At 39.0% G+C, this 19,289-nt stretch overlaps 1 protein-coding gene across 1 annotated transcript in view; it reads right to left on the bottom strand.

The window, feature by feature from the left end:
- Aspm (assembly factor for spindle microtubules) overlaps window positions 1-19,289 on the bottom strand; it is a 38,083-nt gene that overhangs the window by 10,652 nt on the left and 8,142 nt on the right. The window contains exons 6-17 of the mRNA XM_032915137.1: window positions 18,435-18,680; window positions 17,535-17,602; window positions 13,286-13,427; window positions 12,647-12,777; window positions 11,895-12,070; window positions 10,677-10,822; window positions 10,501-10,586; window positions 9,442-9,663; window positions 7,719-7,926; window positions 7,484-7,626; window positions 7,145-7,273; window positions 4,182-4,376 (exon numbers count right to left, since the gene is read on the bottom strand). Coding sequence (XP_032771028.1) covers window positions 4,182-4,376; window positions 7,145-7,273; window positions 7,484-7,626; window positions 7,719-7,926; window positions 9,442-9,663; window positions 10,501-10,586; window positions 10,677-10,822; window positions 11,895-12,070; window positions 12,647-12,777; window positions 13,286-13,427; window positions 17,535-17,602; window positions 18,435-18,680 — 1,892 coding nt within the window. The remainder of the gene's footprint in view (window positions 1-4,181; window positions 4,377-7,144; window positions 7,274-7,483; window positions 7,627-7,718; window positions 7,927-9,441; window positions 9,664-10,500; window positions 10,587-10,676; window positions 10,823-11,894; window positions 12,071-12,646; window positions 12,778-13,285; window positions 13,428-17,534; window positions 17,603-18,434; window positions 18,681-19,289) is intronic.

Raw genomic sequence — 19,289 nt, 5'->3', positions numbered from 1 at the left:
GACTGATATTATCTGAGGCTGAAAGGAAAAGCAAAGCAATTTTAATGAAAGTAAAAAACAAACAAATATGGATCCATTCTCAGACAAACTAGATATTATAATTCTAAACTTAAATTCACCAAACACACTTGTACCTAATTTCTAAAAACAAATCTACTAGATATGAAAATATGAATTAACCCCAAACACAGTAATAGTGGATGACCTCAGTATCACACTCTCATCAACAGACAAGTCATTCTGATTATATATATATATATAAAAATATATATATCAAATGGATATAACAGACACATACAAACATTCTAACCCAAACATACAGAACATTCATAATTGTCAACAGTCTCTGGAGCTTTCTCAAAATTACATCATATTTTAGGACACAAATACAATAAAACTAAAATAACTCTTTACATTCTATGTAACCATAATTGAACAGAGCAAGAAATCAATAGCAAGAAAATTGCAGACTGTATACAAACTAACAGAGACTGACTACACTACCAATTGATGAATGGGTGCTATACAGCTATTTCTTCTAAAATTTGTCTTCCCAAAGGGAGATGAATTAAGAATCCAAAAGTAAATAAAACTCGGAAGTCTCTGGAAGCTCCTGAAAATTACAAGATTCACAAGGGGGCTCTCCACGAGGTTATATAAGCAATAATTTCTAGGACAAGGAGATTTGTCTTGCTCAGCTGCCTGCATATGCTGTATTGAGTGCCAGGATTTCATGGCAGGGTGGGATTTTGATTATGCAGTACCTTCAAGTCATCCATATTAGGTAACTTCTTACCAATATGACTATAAATTCCAATAAGCTCAATGGTTCTTTACCCTAGACTTGGGGGGGTCATTTTTAGGTCCAGTTTTGGTGCATTATCTGGGGCGAGCACACATTTGCTTGGCAGAAATCACACAATAATGGGTCATCAGAGAAATTAAGGAAGTTAAGTTTAGAGGTGTGGTATGGAAGGGGAGTAGTGGTAGAAGAGAATAATTAACAAATAGATGTGCTTTCCAGTAACTGGAGAAAAAGGTAGATAGATATCTAGGCTCAATGAAAATTAAAAGATGAGATTTAAAAACAAATTTAGGACTGCAGAGAAGGCTCAGGAGTTATGAGCACTTGTTACTGTTACAGAGGACCTGGTTTTGGTTCCAATCAACCACAACTGTCCATAACTTAATTCCAAGGGATATAATGTCCTCTTATAGCATCCATGAATACCAGTCATACCCAACTAAACATTCATCTTCTAGTTCTATAAGTTCATTAAAAGTTTAAGACAATAATTCTCATGCCACAGTAACCTGTGGTTTTGCTAAGACACAGATCATCTGCCTAGTGTCTCATTAGTTTTGACGATTTGTGTAGTTAAACGAGTCAATATTTTATTTTCTGTCCTTATACTGACAATAAATTGTGCATTCTCAGTTTATGCCCTTTAGTTGTCTCACAACAAACCTAGAAGAAATGTTTTCCCTCATTGTCAACTTGTTACCAGTCTGCTTTCTTATCCTTCCTATGAAATTGGTCCATGACACACAAAGGTTTACAGAGCCTTATTTGCTGCTTTTTTTTGAGGGCTGGAAATTACTGGTATAAATTTAGGAATTCTATAAAATCATTATCAGGAATTATGAAATCATCATTGCTAGATGAAGAGTACCCATCTTCATTGATCTGCAGAAAATCTGCAGGGTAGAAAATAGGGTAGGTTGATGTCCAGGAATCATTAGACTATAATGACTGGAAAGATATCAACAATAGGAACCAATCCTGAGATGAGATCTCTGAAGGCCCTGAAATTCAGAATTTACCCATTGTAGCCATGCAAAATGATGGGCCATCTCTAGAAAAGTCACTTGCTAGTTTTAGCCTCTAGATAGCTCCTGACAGTCATGGTCAGGGAGAAGACATAGTATGTTCTTCTGCCACCAATGCTCTGATAACTGGAATGAATATATATATCATCATATATATATATGATGTTTACTGAGTCTACAAGAAGACAAATCGAAAAATTAGGATAGTAGAAATAACATGACACAAAATTCAATTTCCAAAATAAAAAGTGATTATTATATTATTAATAAAATCAAATTAAAACTGTTTTAGAGGGGTTGGGGATTTAGCTCAGTGGTAGGGCGCTTGCCTAGGAAACGCAAGGCCCTGGGTTCGGTCCCCAGCTCCGAAAAAAAGAACCAAAAAAAAAAAAAAAAATGTTTTGGAGGTTAGTATATATAATACTAAGTATACAATACTAAGAAACTTTCTAAGTATTTACATTAGTGTAAAAATATGCGATGCTAAGTTGAACTGTACTTTGGCAAGTCTCTGGCAGTATATCCTAAAAATGAAATGCAACCACCTGACTGCTACCCCCAAAACCTCCACAGCTGGGAAGGGATGTTAGTCAGAAGGCATCAGCCAGCATGGTGCACAGGGCTGAGGTAGGTTTTGCCCTTCTTCTATTCCCTCTGTCTTGCAAAAAAAACCTGTTAGATTCCATTCCTAAAGCTAGCCACCAAGGCCTACTCCTTTATTTGGCCACTTGCTCCTCCTGAGGCTGACTACCTAGGCCCGGCTATCAAGTCCAACAATCAAAAAGTCCCCTTTTGTCTGCCCTAATTAACATGCCCAAATAAAACTAAAGACTTCATCCTAACATGGGGTTTCTCCTTTTACCTTTATAAAGTGCCATATGCCTATGTCTCCTCTCTGTCTAAAGCAGTTGTCTGTCCCCCTCAGGACAAATATCTCTTCTCCCTCTCCCTATTCCGTTCCCCTTTCCTTTAGTCCTCTCACTCTTTGTTATCTGTCCCTCTGGGGCAAATAAACTTCCTTTGTGTTAAAAGCTTGGTCTTGGGGTGTCTTGTGCCTACACAGGTCCCTTCAAGTGCTACTTCCACTGAAAGGTGCATTCAAATAGCCTTTACAATGGTTCAAAACTGGAATATCAAATGTCCAACCACAACAGAATGAAAACTAAGTGACAGCTTATTCAACCCTGATAATCCTCACAAACACAATAGCAGTAAATGAAAGAGTTTATAGAAATCTGAGTTCAAAACAGGACACAACTAATTTATACGGCTTTAAAAAGATACATAAGAAAAAGGTATGATTAGTACAGAACAGCCAATGGTCACCAATGGGGTAGAAAGGTTAACTAACTCTGTGAAGTAGCTTATAAGAGGCCGGTCACAGTCTGTCTCATGGTTAAGGAGGTAATTACATGGGTATTCATTTTGTGAGAAACCACCAGGCTCTAAAATATCATTGCATGCAATTTTCCCTGTGTAACATTTTATTTTTAAAGTGATTCAAAATGAGGCAATTTATTCAACTAATCTAGCATTTTCAGTAGACAGAATCAAAGCTTTTACATTTCTAAAAGAGATTTATATGGGAAAGCTTCAATAATATTTACAAGGGATGACTTGAAATAGCACACCTCATTAATGTTAGAATTCATTATAAAAACAAACTGATACCCATGCATGGAACACGTCTGTTTTTAAAAGAAAACAATATAGGCATTCTACTAGCCAGTGATGACCATGATTTCTGAGATAAACCAAAGGCGATAGAAAGAGAGGAAATGTCCACTTTGCTCGGAAGAGGAGTTTCCAGGATTCAATGCAGAGGAGCAAGGAATAGCCTGGCATCAGCACCTCCCATGGAGTCAAAGCTCTAATGAAAAACAAGACAGCAAGGGGTACAGAGCTTCAGCTATGTCTCAGCTCTATGCTACACACAGCAGCACTCAGCAGACAGCAAGGACGTACCAAGCCCAAGAGCCTACTTAATTAGGCAGTCGCCCTGCGTCCTTGCTTTTCACATCCTTGAATTCAAGCTAATGGCAGATAGGAGGCACCTAAGGAAAAAAGCAAGCATCTGACTGAATCTGCAAAACCTTTTGTTGTCCTTGATCCCTAGGCAATGCAACCCGACTGTGACCCAGCCACACTTACACAGTGCGAGGTCCTACGCAGGAGCATTAATGATCTGCTGCATACGGGGGAGCTGTAAGAAGTTACATGAAAACGCACCTAGATCTGGGATCTACACAGGACTCCAGGACCGACCCCCAGATGCACCAATCACATAGTTCCTTCTTTGCTAAACTAGGCTTACATGCTTTCAGTTGAAGCTTCACTCCACAGTACCGTACCTGGATCAGTGATGCTGATGCACTGTGAAGTTTTGCCAGTTTTTCACTCTTCAGCATCAGCAACTTCCTCTGTGCTGAGACTCTTCGCCAACATGTTTGAATGACGAGCGCTGCACTGACTCTCTTTTGCAATCTTCTTCTAGTTAGAAAACTGAGAACGACTGCCTGAATAATTCTAGCAGCTTTGTCTCTTTCCTTTAATGAGGAAAAGAAAAACAGAATTGTGTTAACAACCACTTTAAGACTTTGTTCTTTGTAAAATAATCATTTTCTACACATTAAGTATATTAGTAATTTATCCTGCAAAAATCCTCCCATACTCTAGGCTTACGTTCATCCTGGGGCTATAGTGGTTCTGGGCATATCAAAAAGGCAAATGATTAGAAGCGAACATTCTAAGAAAGAACCAAGATAAAATAGAGACATGTTTGATCTATCACAAATCAACTGCAGAGAAAAACAGGATTAACTATAATATGATTCTGACATGGATCCAGTGGGCTCATAGGAAAAGAGCCATATGCATGGCATGCAAAATGCTTTGCAGTGTAAGGCAGTGTTGCTTTGTTACAATCTGAGCAAAGCAATACACAAAAGAGGAGAACAATATACCTCTCCCCGTTACAGATCACGAGGAACAGGGAACACAGTGTGCACTGTGAGAACCATAGCTGAGAGGAGCAGCAACATGAGCTATCCAGGACAGCGGTGTGTCCTGGGACAGAAGCCAGCATCCTGCCTGCCCCCACTTGTATTACTACTGAGAGTGACTACTATGACCACCAAATGTTTCTTATCTCACAGCTCATAAGTGATCATTTAAGTCTCATTAAAATAATGATATACGCAGCACTTAAAACCCAGACGAACGGGTCACAGGACTTGTAAGTCCACAGGCAACAGCATCTCACAGGCTGCTCCTCTGCTCGCCTTGCTGCACTCTTTGCTCAACCTGAGTGGAAAGAAATAATAAACAGCATGACTGACACCCAGTTTGTTACTGACTAGAGCATCCCACGTGGAAGGGGCTCTACAAGGAGCTGTCTGCAAGGAAGAAGAAGCCACAATGTGTGAGAACAACTAGGGAACTGATCAAATCTTCATTCGAGAACATGAAAAAGACAATCAGTAGATTAAAACAAATACTAAGGAACAGGAAAGGCCATGTACTAGACCACAGAACTGAGGAAAAACTAATAAACTACACAACTGTAATCTTAGGACAGAGGAAGTATGCCTAGCAAAGTGACCAGGTCATCATACCACATTTCAGTGTCTCTTCCAAGCACTTCCTTCTAAGTAGTTCAGCTGGAAGTGCACTACTACTCTCCTGAGAGACACAGCCAGAATACAGCAAATACAGAGGCGAATGCCAGCAGCAAACCAGTGAACTGAGAACGGAACCCCCGTTGAAGGAATCAGAGAAAGGACTGAAAGAGCTTGAAGGGGCTCGAGACCCCTTATGAACAACAATGCCAACCAACCAGAGCTTCCAGGGACTAAGCCACTACCTAAAGACTATACATGGACTGACCCTGGGCTCCAACCTCATAGGTAGCAATGAATAGCCTAGTAAGATCACCAATGGAGGGGAAGCCCTTGGTCCTGCTAAGACTGAACCCCCAGTGAACGTGATTGTTGGGGGAGGACGGTAATGGGGGGAGGGTGGGGAGGGGAAGCCCATATACAAGAGGAGGGGGAGGGAATAGGGGGATGTTGGCCCGGAAACCAGGAAGGGGAATAACAATCGAAATGTAAATGAGAAATACTCAAGTTAATAAAGATGAAAAAAAAAAAAAAAAGAAGTGTACTACTAGAAATAATGGTAATTGATAAAGATTTTAGAAGTGATTGAGCTCAGAAATACAGAATATTTGGGTCAGAATTAAAAACCCAAGGGCGTCTTGGATAAAAGAGACTGAAGTGAAATGAAACAGTGCAACTGCAAGATCCGCTTTACGTCCAGTGACTAAAATGCACAACTTGACCTGTCATTAGATAAAGTGTTGAAGGGAGAGGCAAAGCACTGGAAGAGTTATCAAGACAGCTCTCCTAAGCTATGGCTACTGTGTCCACACCTGCAACTACTGGGCATTCTCTAAAGCACTGCAATGCCGCACCTACTACTCTACAACCAAGCTCCAGTTTCTTTTATTTCCCCATATATAGACCAAATACTACAATTTAATTTAATTTAAAGTTTGTGTCTACTTATGGATAGGAAAAAAAACATCATGCTGAACTTAGCCAAGGGACCCAGGACATGTTGTCTACCTGCCATTTCATTGCCACATAGCTTGAGTGACTCTATTGTCAATGGAGGGTTTATACTAATTATAACAATAGCATAAAAGCAAAATCTAAAAGCTGAAAAGGGTATCCCAGAATAATCATTGTCAGCCTAGCAGCTCGTGAAATGCATATGAGGATCTAAAGATGCTACATGTGTTCTTAATAGAAAGACACAGAAGGATGTCATCGCCACCATGTGGGAAGACTGGCAGCAGAAGCAACAAGTAGCAATCAGATTAACCAATACAATGTAACGAGAACTATAAATATTTCTTTCAGTCTTTCATGGTGGCTCGCCTTGGTTGTCAACATTACTAAATTGAGAGTCATTACAAGATCCAACACCCAAGCCTAAGCAGCACTAACACACAGGCAGTCAAAGCACTCCTGAGCCAGTCAGAGTCCATTCCCGGCCTCTGGAGACAGGGTGGACAGCAGTAAAAATATACATGAGGCAAGCACTCCTAGTTTATTCTTCACAAGTTTACAGGAAGTTGTCTATGTCCTCCAGCGATTATGGGGAGGGGGTCAGGATGGAAGATACGTCAGTCTACCATATTTATAGCTCCACATCCCCAAACCCTGTGTAATTAATACTTTTATCTCAACCATCTCTATTTGTAAAATTCACTGGAATCCTATGAGATACTGTTCTCATTTTCCACGATTACCTGACGGTCTTTCAGGTCTCTTTTTAGTTTATATTTTCTCCAGGTTATCTGTATAAGTCGGGCAGCTCTTATTTCTTTACGGAGATCCAAAAGCCGTGCACAAAGAAAGGACAAGTAGGTGATAACCACCTAAGAAAATATAGGAGAAAAGCAGAGGGTCAAGAGGGGACTGTTTCTCACTGTCACCGTCACACCTTTAATCCCAGCCTTCAGGCTAACTTCTGAGTTTGAGGTCACACTGGTCTACAGAGAGCAAATTCCAGGACAGCCAGGGCTACACAGACAAACCCATTCTCAGAATGCAAACGAAGAGTGATTAGGAAGAAAGTGTTCACCAACCTTCTCGTCTGGGATGGTATTTGACATGTCCGCATGATGAATCATAGCAGGTACGCCTCCAAGATCTCTAGCTGCAGATCTCACCAGATGAAAATTTTTCTTTTCGTTTTCTAGAAGCTCTTTGTACATTTCTGGAGTACTTTCTATTACACACACAAGTGACAAAGAGATGGCTGTGGTCAAAACTCAGACACGGCAAAGTAGCTGAAGACGTAATCAGCCTAAAGGGACTAACCATGATCAAGTGCTTCCAGAGACAGATCCAGACAACCGCCTTCAGATTCGGATGAGGAATTCAGTACCACTGAACCAGTCTGTGTGCAGGCCACGGACTGAGTGGTGCGCTGGCATATAGCATCGAAAGGAACATAGCCTGGGTGGTAATGGTGGATCAAATAGCATAGCACACGGCCATCTGAGAAAGACACTGTAAAATTCTCCACCTGAGTGCAAACGATAGAGAAGCAATCAGTGCTACTCAGATATTAATATAAACAGACTTGGTAAAAAAGTAGGGTTTGATTTCTATCTTGGTTGGATAGCATCTCTCAAAACAACATCAGCCTTCCCAGAACCAGAGAATATAACTTTATTGAAAGACCAGAGAGACACAGATGGAAACACGAACAGAATGTAATGGCAAAAGCAGAGACTGAACTAATGTAGCTTCAAGCCAGAAACCAAACAGGATCGCTGCCTTGTACCAGAACATAAAGGAGGCGCAGTGAGAATGGCCTTTAATGAGACTATGGACTGGAACACCTTGCTTGTAGACTTCTGGCTTCTACAACTGTTGAAAAGAAAGCCGGATGTTAAGTCACCTGGCACGCAGTAGTGTGTATGGCAGTCTTTGGAAAACTAAGAATTACGTTCAATCACCAATACCCATGAGTAGCAAATTCAAAATAAATGAACCAGTCTCTTAGTGGAAAAATCAGGTTAAGTTCCAACATTTCCATCAACTGTAAAACTTGACTTGTGTGTGTTCAGTGACATCAACCTCATGGCCAGCAGCACCGGCACACATGCCAAAATGACGCTGCTACTGCCTCCTTCAGAGACAGAACCTGTCTCAGCTGCTCACTGACCTCACAGGGAACGCACTCACATCTTTGGTACTGTAAGATTTGATTAAACCAGAGGTCACTATTATAGCTAACAGTGTTTCCAGGGACGATGTCTTTGAGGTGTAATAATTTATTACGTCCCTAGTAACATGCACTCTGTATTACTGATCCTATATAAAATTTGTTAGCAAGGAGTTTACATGTATGTGGGATCGTTTTTAAAACTATTTTACTTAAAAGTTCAGATCATACAGAAAGTATCACCCTAACAAACTATCATAAAGACCCAGCCAAGGTCTGTCACTCCTTTCTGAATGATGTTTCTTTGGATATTACAATAGAGTATGATCAGATTTCCATGTCCCGATTTTATGTTGCATCTGCCTTTAAAATGTTTCTTTAATTCTGTGGACAAATCTCACACAGATACTATCCCTGCAGCCTCCTCAGTCATTCCTTCCCTCACATCTGTCTCAACTCTGTCCACGGCTCCCTTCTGACCTCATGTCGCATATGTGTGAATGGATGTGCATGTGTGCATATAACTATACTGTCATTGTGTGTCTTTAAATCTACATATCACATAGGGAAGAAAACATACAATATTTGTCTTTTCTCAAAGCTTTTAATCTGTCTTAGTGATAAAAAATTATTGTGCACTGTTCAATGATTAACAGTCTGTATAACAGATTATATAGACTATAAGATGATAATAATTGTTGAGAAATAGTTTGGAATAATGAATGTGCAGAGTGTATGAAAGAGAGAGAGAGAGAGAGAGAGAGAGAGAGAGAACATGCTAAATATTAAAGAAATACAGGAAAAGATTTTATATATTGCTATATTTTAGCAAAGGTTTAAAATGTCAAAAACAAAACCAAGAAGACTGACCTTTTTATTATAGAAGGCGCAAACTGCATTTACCCAGTCCATCAATAGCTTCACACTGTCACCATAGTGTTCAAAGTTCCCACTAAACCGTCTGTCTTTTTGCTTCTTAGTAACCGCTGGAGAAGAGCATGTTAGTGCAGACATAGCTCTCTTTATATTGTGTGTGTGCTTTAGAAAATCAATTTCTTCCTTTAGTTGATTTAAATTAAGGGAAATATCCACCTGAAAAATACAGAAAAGTTAAATACATTTTTATATGCTTTCCATATTTCATTTTTAACCCACAAATTAAAATAGCTGTCTCTACAATAAGAAACTAAAGAAGAGCCTCTCAGAAATGTTAACAAACTGGGGAGGGCCGCTTGGGGGTAAAGGGCCTACTAAGTCAAGGACACCTGAGCACAGATCAGCGGCACCCACAGACCAACCAGGTGTAGCATCACAGGATCTAGGGGGACAGGGACCCGCAGATCCTGGAGACCTCCTAGACAGCCAACCTAGTCAAGTCAGTGAGCCAGACCTTCAATAAATTACTTTATCTCAAAGAACAAAGTGGACAGCAAGGAAGAAAACATACCCACCACTGACTCTAGCATCTTCACACATACAAGCATACAACACACACACACACACACACACACACACACACACACACACACACACACACACAGATTTTTTTCAATCTAATAAAATCTACTTAAAATGTACATCTTAGCATAAAAATTCTATTTTTTTAGCAAATAGTATCCACACATAAATGGTAAGAAATGTTTTTCAGTTAAAAATATAAACTTTGAGTCTACATAAGACCGACTTGTACATTTAGCACTATTTTTTCTAAGATAGAAACTTTAGCTTCAGTTCCTTTATTAGGAATTTACTTTGTCGATAGTATAAAAAAAGATTTAATTATAAAACAATAGCAATTACCACAGTTCCTAGGATAGAAAAGCCCAGAAAGTGCTACTGATTATTGCTAGTCTTCATTTGATTCTAACTGATTTTAATCATCAGCATTCAAAATCAATTAAAAAAAAGAAGAAGCTAAACATACAATACCTGGAAAGCAAATGCTATTTTCCAAAGCAACCCAAGGGTTTTCTCTCTGTGCCTATCCACGATATCCTTAGACAAGATAGTGTTTCCTACAAGTGAAAGGCAGTCCGTTAGGACAAGACATGCACACGTCAAGGTTCAGCAAGGACAGAAAAGCTTTATTCTGATTCTGTGTTTACCGTGCTCATCCGTCAGAGAAACTCCTCGTGATTTGAGAACCTGAAGAACAAGATCAACATTGTGCATCTTTTGAACTCGACTTATTGCAGGAATCCTGAGTTTGTCTGACAGATTCCAGTTCTGGGTCAGAAGCTCTATAGTTCGCCTAGCAGTAAAGAAATTTTCAATAAAACTTCTACAATGAAACTTGTCTAAGAAAAAGTTCACTTAAATAAAGATACTGTCCAAAAAAGTCATGAGACTCTAAACACATTAGGACAAAAGGAGGCCTCCCAGAATATTCAAGTTTCCACTGCTTCAGTTAGTAAGTGGACTTGTTTCTCACTGCAAGTCTGGACTTTGATGTCTACACATACATAAGAAAGAAAAGCATGGTTGGGGATTTAGCTCAGTGGTAGAGCACTTGCCTAGCAAGCTCAAGGCCCTGGGGTGGGTCCCCAGCTCCGAAAAAAAGGAAAAAAGAGAGCTGGCCTTTGAACAGGAGGGTAGTATGCAAAATATTCTGTCCCAGGAGCACGTGCATGCTCTCGGGCACACAAGAAAGAAAAGCATAAGACATAAACAAATATGAACAATTTAATAGAGTTCTCTACAGTAAGACAGAAGAGGATGAGGAGGAAGGAGTATAAGAGGAAATGTTGGGCAGGAATTAAGATACAGCATATTCTACAACAAGCAAATACATGTTTCTCTTAGTCAGGAGCAAATCCCATAATTTGGTATTAACTGTTCCTGATTGTCTTTGTTTTACAGAAGGCACCAAGACTTAGAGGAGTTAGGTTAACTTAGTCACACAGCTAACAAGTAATGACAGAAGGTGAAAGCTGAAGTAATGTTTACCAGTGTCCAAGCCAGAGCAGATCACTAGGATGCTATCTGAGTACCTACCCAGAAGAGACGCAGCAGAACCAGAATCCCAGCTCCTAGTAGCATCTCTAATATTTTCTTGTACATAAGTCCGATGAAGCCACTGCTGACACAGTGTTTTTAAGAATTCAGTGTTTTGCTCTTTGATAGTCCTATTCTGACACCCACAGATCCTATTTCAGTAACAGCAACACAAAATTGTGTTGCATAACTGATACATCATTTTTGTCAAAGAGAAAACTGAACATGTTTAAGTTTTAAATTTATTGTATTATAAAACATTTAAGGATTAATCCAGGAAAGACATGTTTAAAAAAATTCCATTAAGTAAATCTTTAGCTTATACTTACACAAGACGAACCCCACACTGCAAGTCCACTGCAAGATTCGTAACAGCAAAATCAAATTCATCAAGTGGTGTCTGAACGTGGCTCACAGGCAACCCCAATAAGCTGAGGTGACGAGAAAGGTCACCTTCACCACTTAGGAAGTCTCGTGAAAAGGCTAGAAGGAGCTCTTTACTAGCCTATAAAGAGAGAGCAAGTATCTTTCAGTAGTATATATTTTATTTACGATAACAAATCCTTCAAGCCATCCTGTACTTATGGAAATATGAGGAGTATAAAGAAACTGCCTATAACCAAGGCAAATGCAAACTCATTTCCAACTTAAGACCTTGTAAAAATTTGTTCACAATTAAATACAGAAGCTAGTTTGGTAACATATCACTTAAAATAAGGAAAAAATTTCTCCCCTAAAATTAATTCTGTATTAGCGTAACCTACCTAGCTCATTCTTAAGTCAAAATTAAGAGTAAAAATGAATGGGAAACAGTCAGTCAGCTAAAATCAGACATTTTAAATCAGGGGGTTTGAAGTCTCCAAGAACATTATAAAAAGATAAAAATGAGACTCATAATCATGGATAAACTGAGTCCTATGCAATTTAAAAGAACAAAGAAAAAGCCACTGGGCAAATTCTATCCCTGTTCCACTTGGGCACGTCTTCACAGGAATATCAAGGTTTTTATGATACAAAACATGCCGCCAGAGCAAGAAAAAGTCTGGCGAGGAAACTATAAGACGTAAAATAAAAATGGTACCTTGAATTCAGCATCTTTACAAAACAGACACGGATCATGATCAATAAGTCTGGAAATTTTAGCATGGTCAAGGAAACAGATCAACAACAGCAACTTTTTCAATGTGAACTTAGACAAAGCTGCTTCATGACCTTAAAGTACAAACAAAACAAACAACAGTAAGTTTCTCTGTGAAAGGCAATGATAACTGTAAGTTAGCAGAGCTGGTAGTAAGTAGCCCTAAAGTCATCATGTAGTTTTTCTCAGTAATTTACAGGTATGAGTCTATTAAGTAGTCTACGGGATGAGTACCATTTACTAAGTCCAAGGTATGGAAGGGACAACACAGTGGCAGCAATGAAATCCATCTGGTCTCATTCAACAGATGTTTGAGGAACTCCTACCACGATAAGCAAGCATCATCCTAGGTTCTGCATTGTTAGTAGCAACGGAAAATAAATATAGTCCCCATCGGACTTACAGCCTACTGGGGTAAGGCAGTGGGTAGAAATCACAGGAAGAAACAGTGATGGAGGAGAGGGCAAGTGAAGAAAAGAAAAGCCAGTCAAAAGCAGCGATTATTTAAATTGATTTGTGAAAGTAAAATTCAAACTACCAGGGTCAATGACAAGCTGTATGGCAGTGTGCGGAGATACTCACCATCCCGAAACAGGAGAGGAACAGTGGGGTGTCTATATTCAGCCGCTATGTCAGGATTCCAAAGTAAGCGATTCAGAATGAACATCGCCAATCCTGTGATGTCACTGTTGTCTGCGAGAGGAATCAGTTCTCCAAAAACTGTCTGCGAAGAGACGACAAGGCAAGGCCAGGGTTACACTAACCCTAAGTGGAAGAGGAAACTGTGCGGAGAGCAGACTGCTGTTTTCTAAGAAATATAAAACAGCGCAGAAGTAACATGGCTGCTATAGAATGTCCTGCAGCTGTGCATACAACCTGCATGCATGTTTAGTGTGAATGGTAGGCTGCAAAATCCTGAGAAACCTCATTCACATTTTATTTTTTCTCACTCAATTAAAGACCCACCAAGAATAGGCTCACTGCTCAAATTATATCATAGTCTGAAGAAGCATGTCCTTAAAATAATCAAACTTTTATAATAGTTAATGTGAAAGACTATCTATAAACAATCGGAGAAAATAATCGAGAAGTATAAGTAGTTCCATAAGCAACTATGAATGTGAAATTAGCTTAACGTTTACATGCTTGTGGATGTTTTTCAAGACATTTAGAAGAACTAAAAATAACAGGAAAAGATGAAAGTAGACGAGTATTAACGTCATCACTGTCAAAACAGGGACGTTTATCTTTATGTTCTTATGTTCTGGTCAAACACCACGCTCTGTGCAGAACCCTAAGGTCTAGAGTAAGATAAAGTGTATCAGGGTTCAATCACTGATCCGCTTTCCCAGTGCAAGGATTATCCATGTGCACTGCTTACTCCTGCGTTTCCACCGCGTGTCTCCCAGCGGTGCCTGGACATACTCTGAGCATCTGACACGGAAGTGATGCAGATTACGCCTAAGCAGAAGTCTCCAAAGGTCATTAGGCTGGATCGAGCAGGCTGGGGATGCTATGGCGTATTAGGGTAATGTGGTTGTTAAGAGTTAACAATGAGGAAATCCCACTCAAGATCCAGAAAAAAATTTAAAAGTTTCAGCATAAAGAAATGATAAATGCTTGAAGAAATAAATGTTAAAGATTAGACAATATACAATATATCTATATGTAATATATATAATATAGATATATGCAATATATAGTATATTGATGAATCTATATTAGCCCAATATAAAAATATATAACCATCTAATTATATATAAACATAACATAGTACTACAATAGTTCTATATTTTTATATATAACTTAAAATAAATTTAAAAGTAATGTTATATTTTAAGATGGCAGCTTTAAAAAGGCATTGCAAATTTCTACCTAGTAATTTTATTTACATCCTTTACTACAAAAAAAAAAGGAGGGCAAAGGAGGTCACAAATTCAGGGAAGCGGACCGTATCTATTTACAGAGATTACAGATTATCAGCAGAGTCAGCTGATATGTGATTTATTTAATACTGAGAGGGTAACAACTGAAATAAAACATTTTAGCAATGCTGTTGTCAGACAATGCATGCAACGTTAGCATGCAATGACATTGCCATGAAATGGTGCTCCAGTCAAGAATGTTCTAGTGCTGTTAGTCAGCTCTCTCTGAACCTAGCTACTAATACATAAGCTACAGCATTCAGCTTTCGAGACTCCTGTGTTCTGAACTGGTAAATACTAAAATAATAAATTGTATGATAGTCGTAGGAAAAATCAAAAGCATACTGGAAAAAACTAAAAAGAAAACACACACACACATACAAATGCCTCCCTTATGTTTTTATAAGCATACTTTAATAGTAGTGGTTATCGGGGCTGGAGAGATGGTTCAGTGGTTAAGAGCACTGACTGCTCTTCCAGAGGTCCTGAGTTCAATTCCCAGCAACCACATGGTGGCTCACAACCATCTGTAATGGGAACCGATGCCCTCTTCTGGTGTTTCTAAAGACAGCTACAGTGGACTCATATGAATAAAATAAAATCTTTAAAAAAAAAAATAGCAGTGGCTATCTAATGCCATCAGTTCTTATTTTATTTTATTTTTTTGGAGACACGTGTCGTTCTCAATATGTAGACTAGGCTACCCTGGAATTCACTATGTAGGTGGGACTTGAAACATGGATGGATTCTTCTGTCTCCACCTCCCCCAGGCAGAGATTACAATCATGAGCCACTACACTTGACTATCAGTCTATTTTAACTTTAGGTATCGCTGAAACAATACACATAAATATATCCGTACAGCATTACTATGAGAAGTATTTCATCTGAACACTTACAAAGTGTTTTGCTAACATACTAATAAAAATTCAAAGCTTACCCTAACATCCTAGCTGTCATTTGTATTGACACAAATAAAAAATTCAAAGGCGATTGTATTGTCATTAAATGCAGCAACAAATTATGTACAAAATAAAAGCGACAGTAAATTCTTCCGAAACGATATGCCAATAACTTAGAACAATGTGCCAGCACACGGAACTAGCACAGCACAGAGACCCACAACGGGGCACTAAGCAGAGTAAGACTCCAGACATTTGGTCCTGAATGGACTGTCTCCATTAAAGCGCTCCCATCAGGGCTCAGGGAGCTCTGTAGAGACAGAGGCAGAAAGACTGAGAGACAGGTAACAGATGACGCCAGGAAAAGATGCTTCTAGACACAACAGGACTGCTGCACATAAGAACTTGGATACTGTCTAAGCCACAAAGAGCCCCAGCACAGAGGGAGAAGTGGACATGGACTCTCCTCTTTAACAAAGAAGCTATGTGCAATTAATATCTACACCAGTGGAGTTCACTGGGTATACTACGTACACAACAGGCCAAGAGTAGGTGGCCAAGACACACAGACATAAAAATGTCATTGCTTTTCAGCGGACATTTTGTTTCCTTTTGCTTTGTTTAGGCATTGTTTGTTCTTTTGCTTATTTTACTTTTCCTTTGTGTGTTTTTGGAGTATATGTTTCTTCATTTTTCTTGTTCTTTTGTCAGTTTGTTTTAAGAAAAGGACTATGAGAAAAAACATAAATTTGAGTGAGTAGGAAGATTAGAAGAATCTGGGAAGAACTGGGGGTGGGGGGGTAAGCATGTTTAAAATATATGATATGAAAATTGTTTTTTTACCAAAAATGTTTTAAAAAGAAAGTGGTACAGTGGATCTTGAGGGAGAATGATTCCCATCTTTGGGGAACCACCAGATCTCCATAGTGGCTGTACAAGTTTGTACCCCCCAACAGTGGAGGATTGTTTCTTTTGCTCCACAGTCTCCCCAGCATAAGCTGCCACCTGTGCTATTGATCTTACATTGGAATCTCAGAGGCATTTTGGTTTGCATTTCTCTGATGGCTAAGGACAGTAAACATTTAAGTGCTTCTCAGCTGTTTGAGTTGCCTCTACTGATACTTCTTTGCTTAGAACTCTACCCCATTTTTAAATGGATTATTTGGTTTGTTGATATTTAGTTTCTTAAATTTGGTACATATTTTGTGTATTAGTGTTCTATCAGTGTGGAGTTGGTGAAAATCTTTTCCCATTCTGTAGGCTGCCACTTTTCACCGGGAGAACAAAGCCCTCTGAATCAACTGAGCAAAGATCATGTGAACGCAGAGACTGAAGCAACAAGCACACAATGTAAATAGACCCACACCAGGTCCTCTGTGAATATACTGAAGCTCTCAGTTCAGTGTGTTTATGGGACTTTCGAGTGTGTGAATCAGCGACTCTTTTGCCCTATCTTTGGCTTTTTGCTCTCTGTGGGTTTGCCTTGTCCAACATCAATGTGATGGTTTTTGCTTTATCTTATTATATTTTCTTTTGTTTTGTTGTTATTGTTAGAAGCCTGTTCTTTTCTAATGAGAGATGGAAAGTGAGTGAATCCAAATTGGTGAGAGTCAGAAATGGTAAGATTAGAGGGAGGGAAAACTGTAGCCAAGATATATTGTATGAGAAAAGAATATTTTCAATAAAAGGTAAAATCATCATCATCATCATCATCATCATCATCATCATCATCATCATCATTTTAATAATAATGTGGACCAAAAACTTCAAGTAAAATAATTCATAAGTAAATTACTTTGAAACAATATGCTAATAACTTATAAGGACATGATCTATTCATGCGGTAAGGATTTACTAAGTGACCTGATATTCTTTGTAGGAAGATGAATCAAGTCAACCAAATGACTTAACTATTCTAAGTAAAAACCATTTTTTATAAAAGAATGTATTCTATTGAAAGTATGTAATTTTTAAAATGAAGTGCTTCGAAACATGAAAACTTACCTCTAGACCAATTCGAAGCCACAGAGGATTATATGACAAGAGCCAATTCAGGACTTTTTGGCGTTGTCCTAAAACATAGGTTAAAAAAAAAAAGTTAAGTGTGGATTACTAAACAAAGATAGTAAATAAACCTCAACAGAGAATATTAATAAATATCAATTATAATTAATAATAAATAAATAAACCTCTATAGTGTAAAACAGAACAATTGAGTTATACTTCCTAAACATATGACCACAATCATATCTGTGAGATTTTAGGCAGCCAAGATTTGCAGCATCAAATGGGGATGTGCAGGAAGGAAACGAAAGTGGCATCTGCATGAGGGAACTCCAAGTTTGTTACATCAACATTCCTGACAGGCAGCACAGGCAACCAATCTTAGTCTCCACAAAGATGACTGACTGAAGCAAGAACACACTGATACACAGACAGACATATTATTTTATTCTAAAGAAAGGTAAATACTGCCATTTTCTAATGACAGACGTGGGTGACCCTGAAGGACATTAAGTAAAGTGAGCTAGGCAAAGAGTCAAATTCTTTACAGTCTCACTTGCACATGTCATCTGAAATTATTGGGCCCACAGAAGCAGAGAATGGTGTTCTGTGCATCTAGGTTAATTCAAGCATTTGGGCTAATAGCCACTTATCAATGACAGGTTGACAGGGCCAGGAAGATGTTGGCTAAAAAGTAGAGTGCTTTAGTTACGCAAGGTGAGTAAGTTTTAGACATCGGCTGTAAAGAAAGGTGACTGTAACTATGGTTCACTGCACAAGGTGTGACTCCATCACATTATAAATATGTACAGTTCTGTCAATTATCCATGAATAAATCTGATGAAAAAGTAATGCAAAATCTCTTTTAAAGAATGAATCTTGAGATTTCTAGAATCTTACCAATATCTTTCCAGAGGTGTCGATCTTTTCGAACAAGTAATCGCCCAACTTCGATTTCAATTTCAATCTTTTTAATAGCTTTAACCATTTTTTCAGAAGTAAACAAGGAGCAAGCTGTACGACGTAATCTATTCAGCCTGCAGCTGGCGGTGTAAGCTCTGAGAGACACTTCCTCTTTTGTAGGTGCTTTCGGGACACTTACTTTATGCTGGCCCTCCGCTCCCAAAACAAGGGTGGCCGCGTTTACTAGAGAAAAACAACAGGACAATGCTTCTGATCTCACACCATCTCCACACCTTACTAAACCCAGCAACTGAATGCGCGGTAAAATGCTTAAAAAGACAATTCGTTATGCTCTCCAAGCTCTCTCCTCTGGTTTACAGGTAACACTATTCACTAAGAGCCTTTGGCCAAGCTCTATCTGAAGACTGCCTAACAAGGAAAGTTCTTCTTACTAACCTCACACACATCTTCAAACACGAGACTTCTAAGGCAGACTAGTCAAATGCTTCTGCTTCTACGGAATATGATTCAGATGAAGTATGACATAATTTCAATTCTGTGTGCGTGCTTACATATACATGCATGTGCACATGTGTGTGTATATGTTAGAAACAAGAAGACAAGCTTGGGTGTCACTCCTGGGGTGCACTCCACCTTCTTGTTTTTGAGATGGTCTCCCACTGGCCTGGAACTGACCATGTAGGCTAAGATAGTAGACAAGTGAGCCCTGTGGATGTGCCCATCTACACAGCCCCAGCAATGCCCCTGGCTGCTTCTGTGAGGCTTCTGGGAACTGAACTCAGGTCTTCATGTTTTCAAGGCAAATGCTTTGTCAACTGAGCTGTCTCTCCA

The sequence above is a fragment of the Rattus rattus genome, chromosome 10 (genome assembly GCF_011064425.1).
Source record: "Rattus rattus isolate New Zealand chromosome 10, Rrattus_CSIRO_v1, whole genome shotgun sequence".
NCBI lineage: Eukaryota > Metazoa > Chordata > Mammalia > Rodentia > Muridae > Rattus > Rattus rattus.
This window is presented reverse-complemented; position numbering and strand designations above follow the sequence as displayed.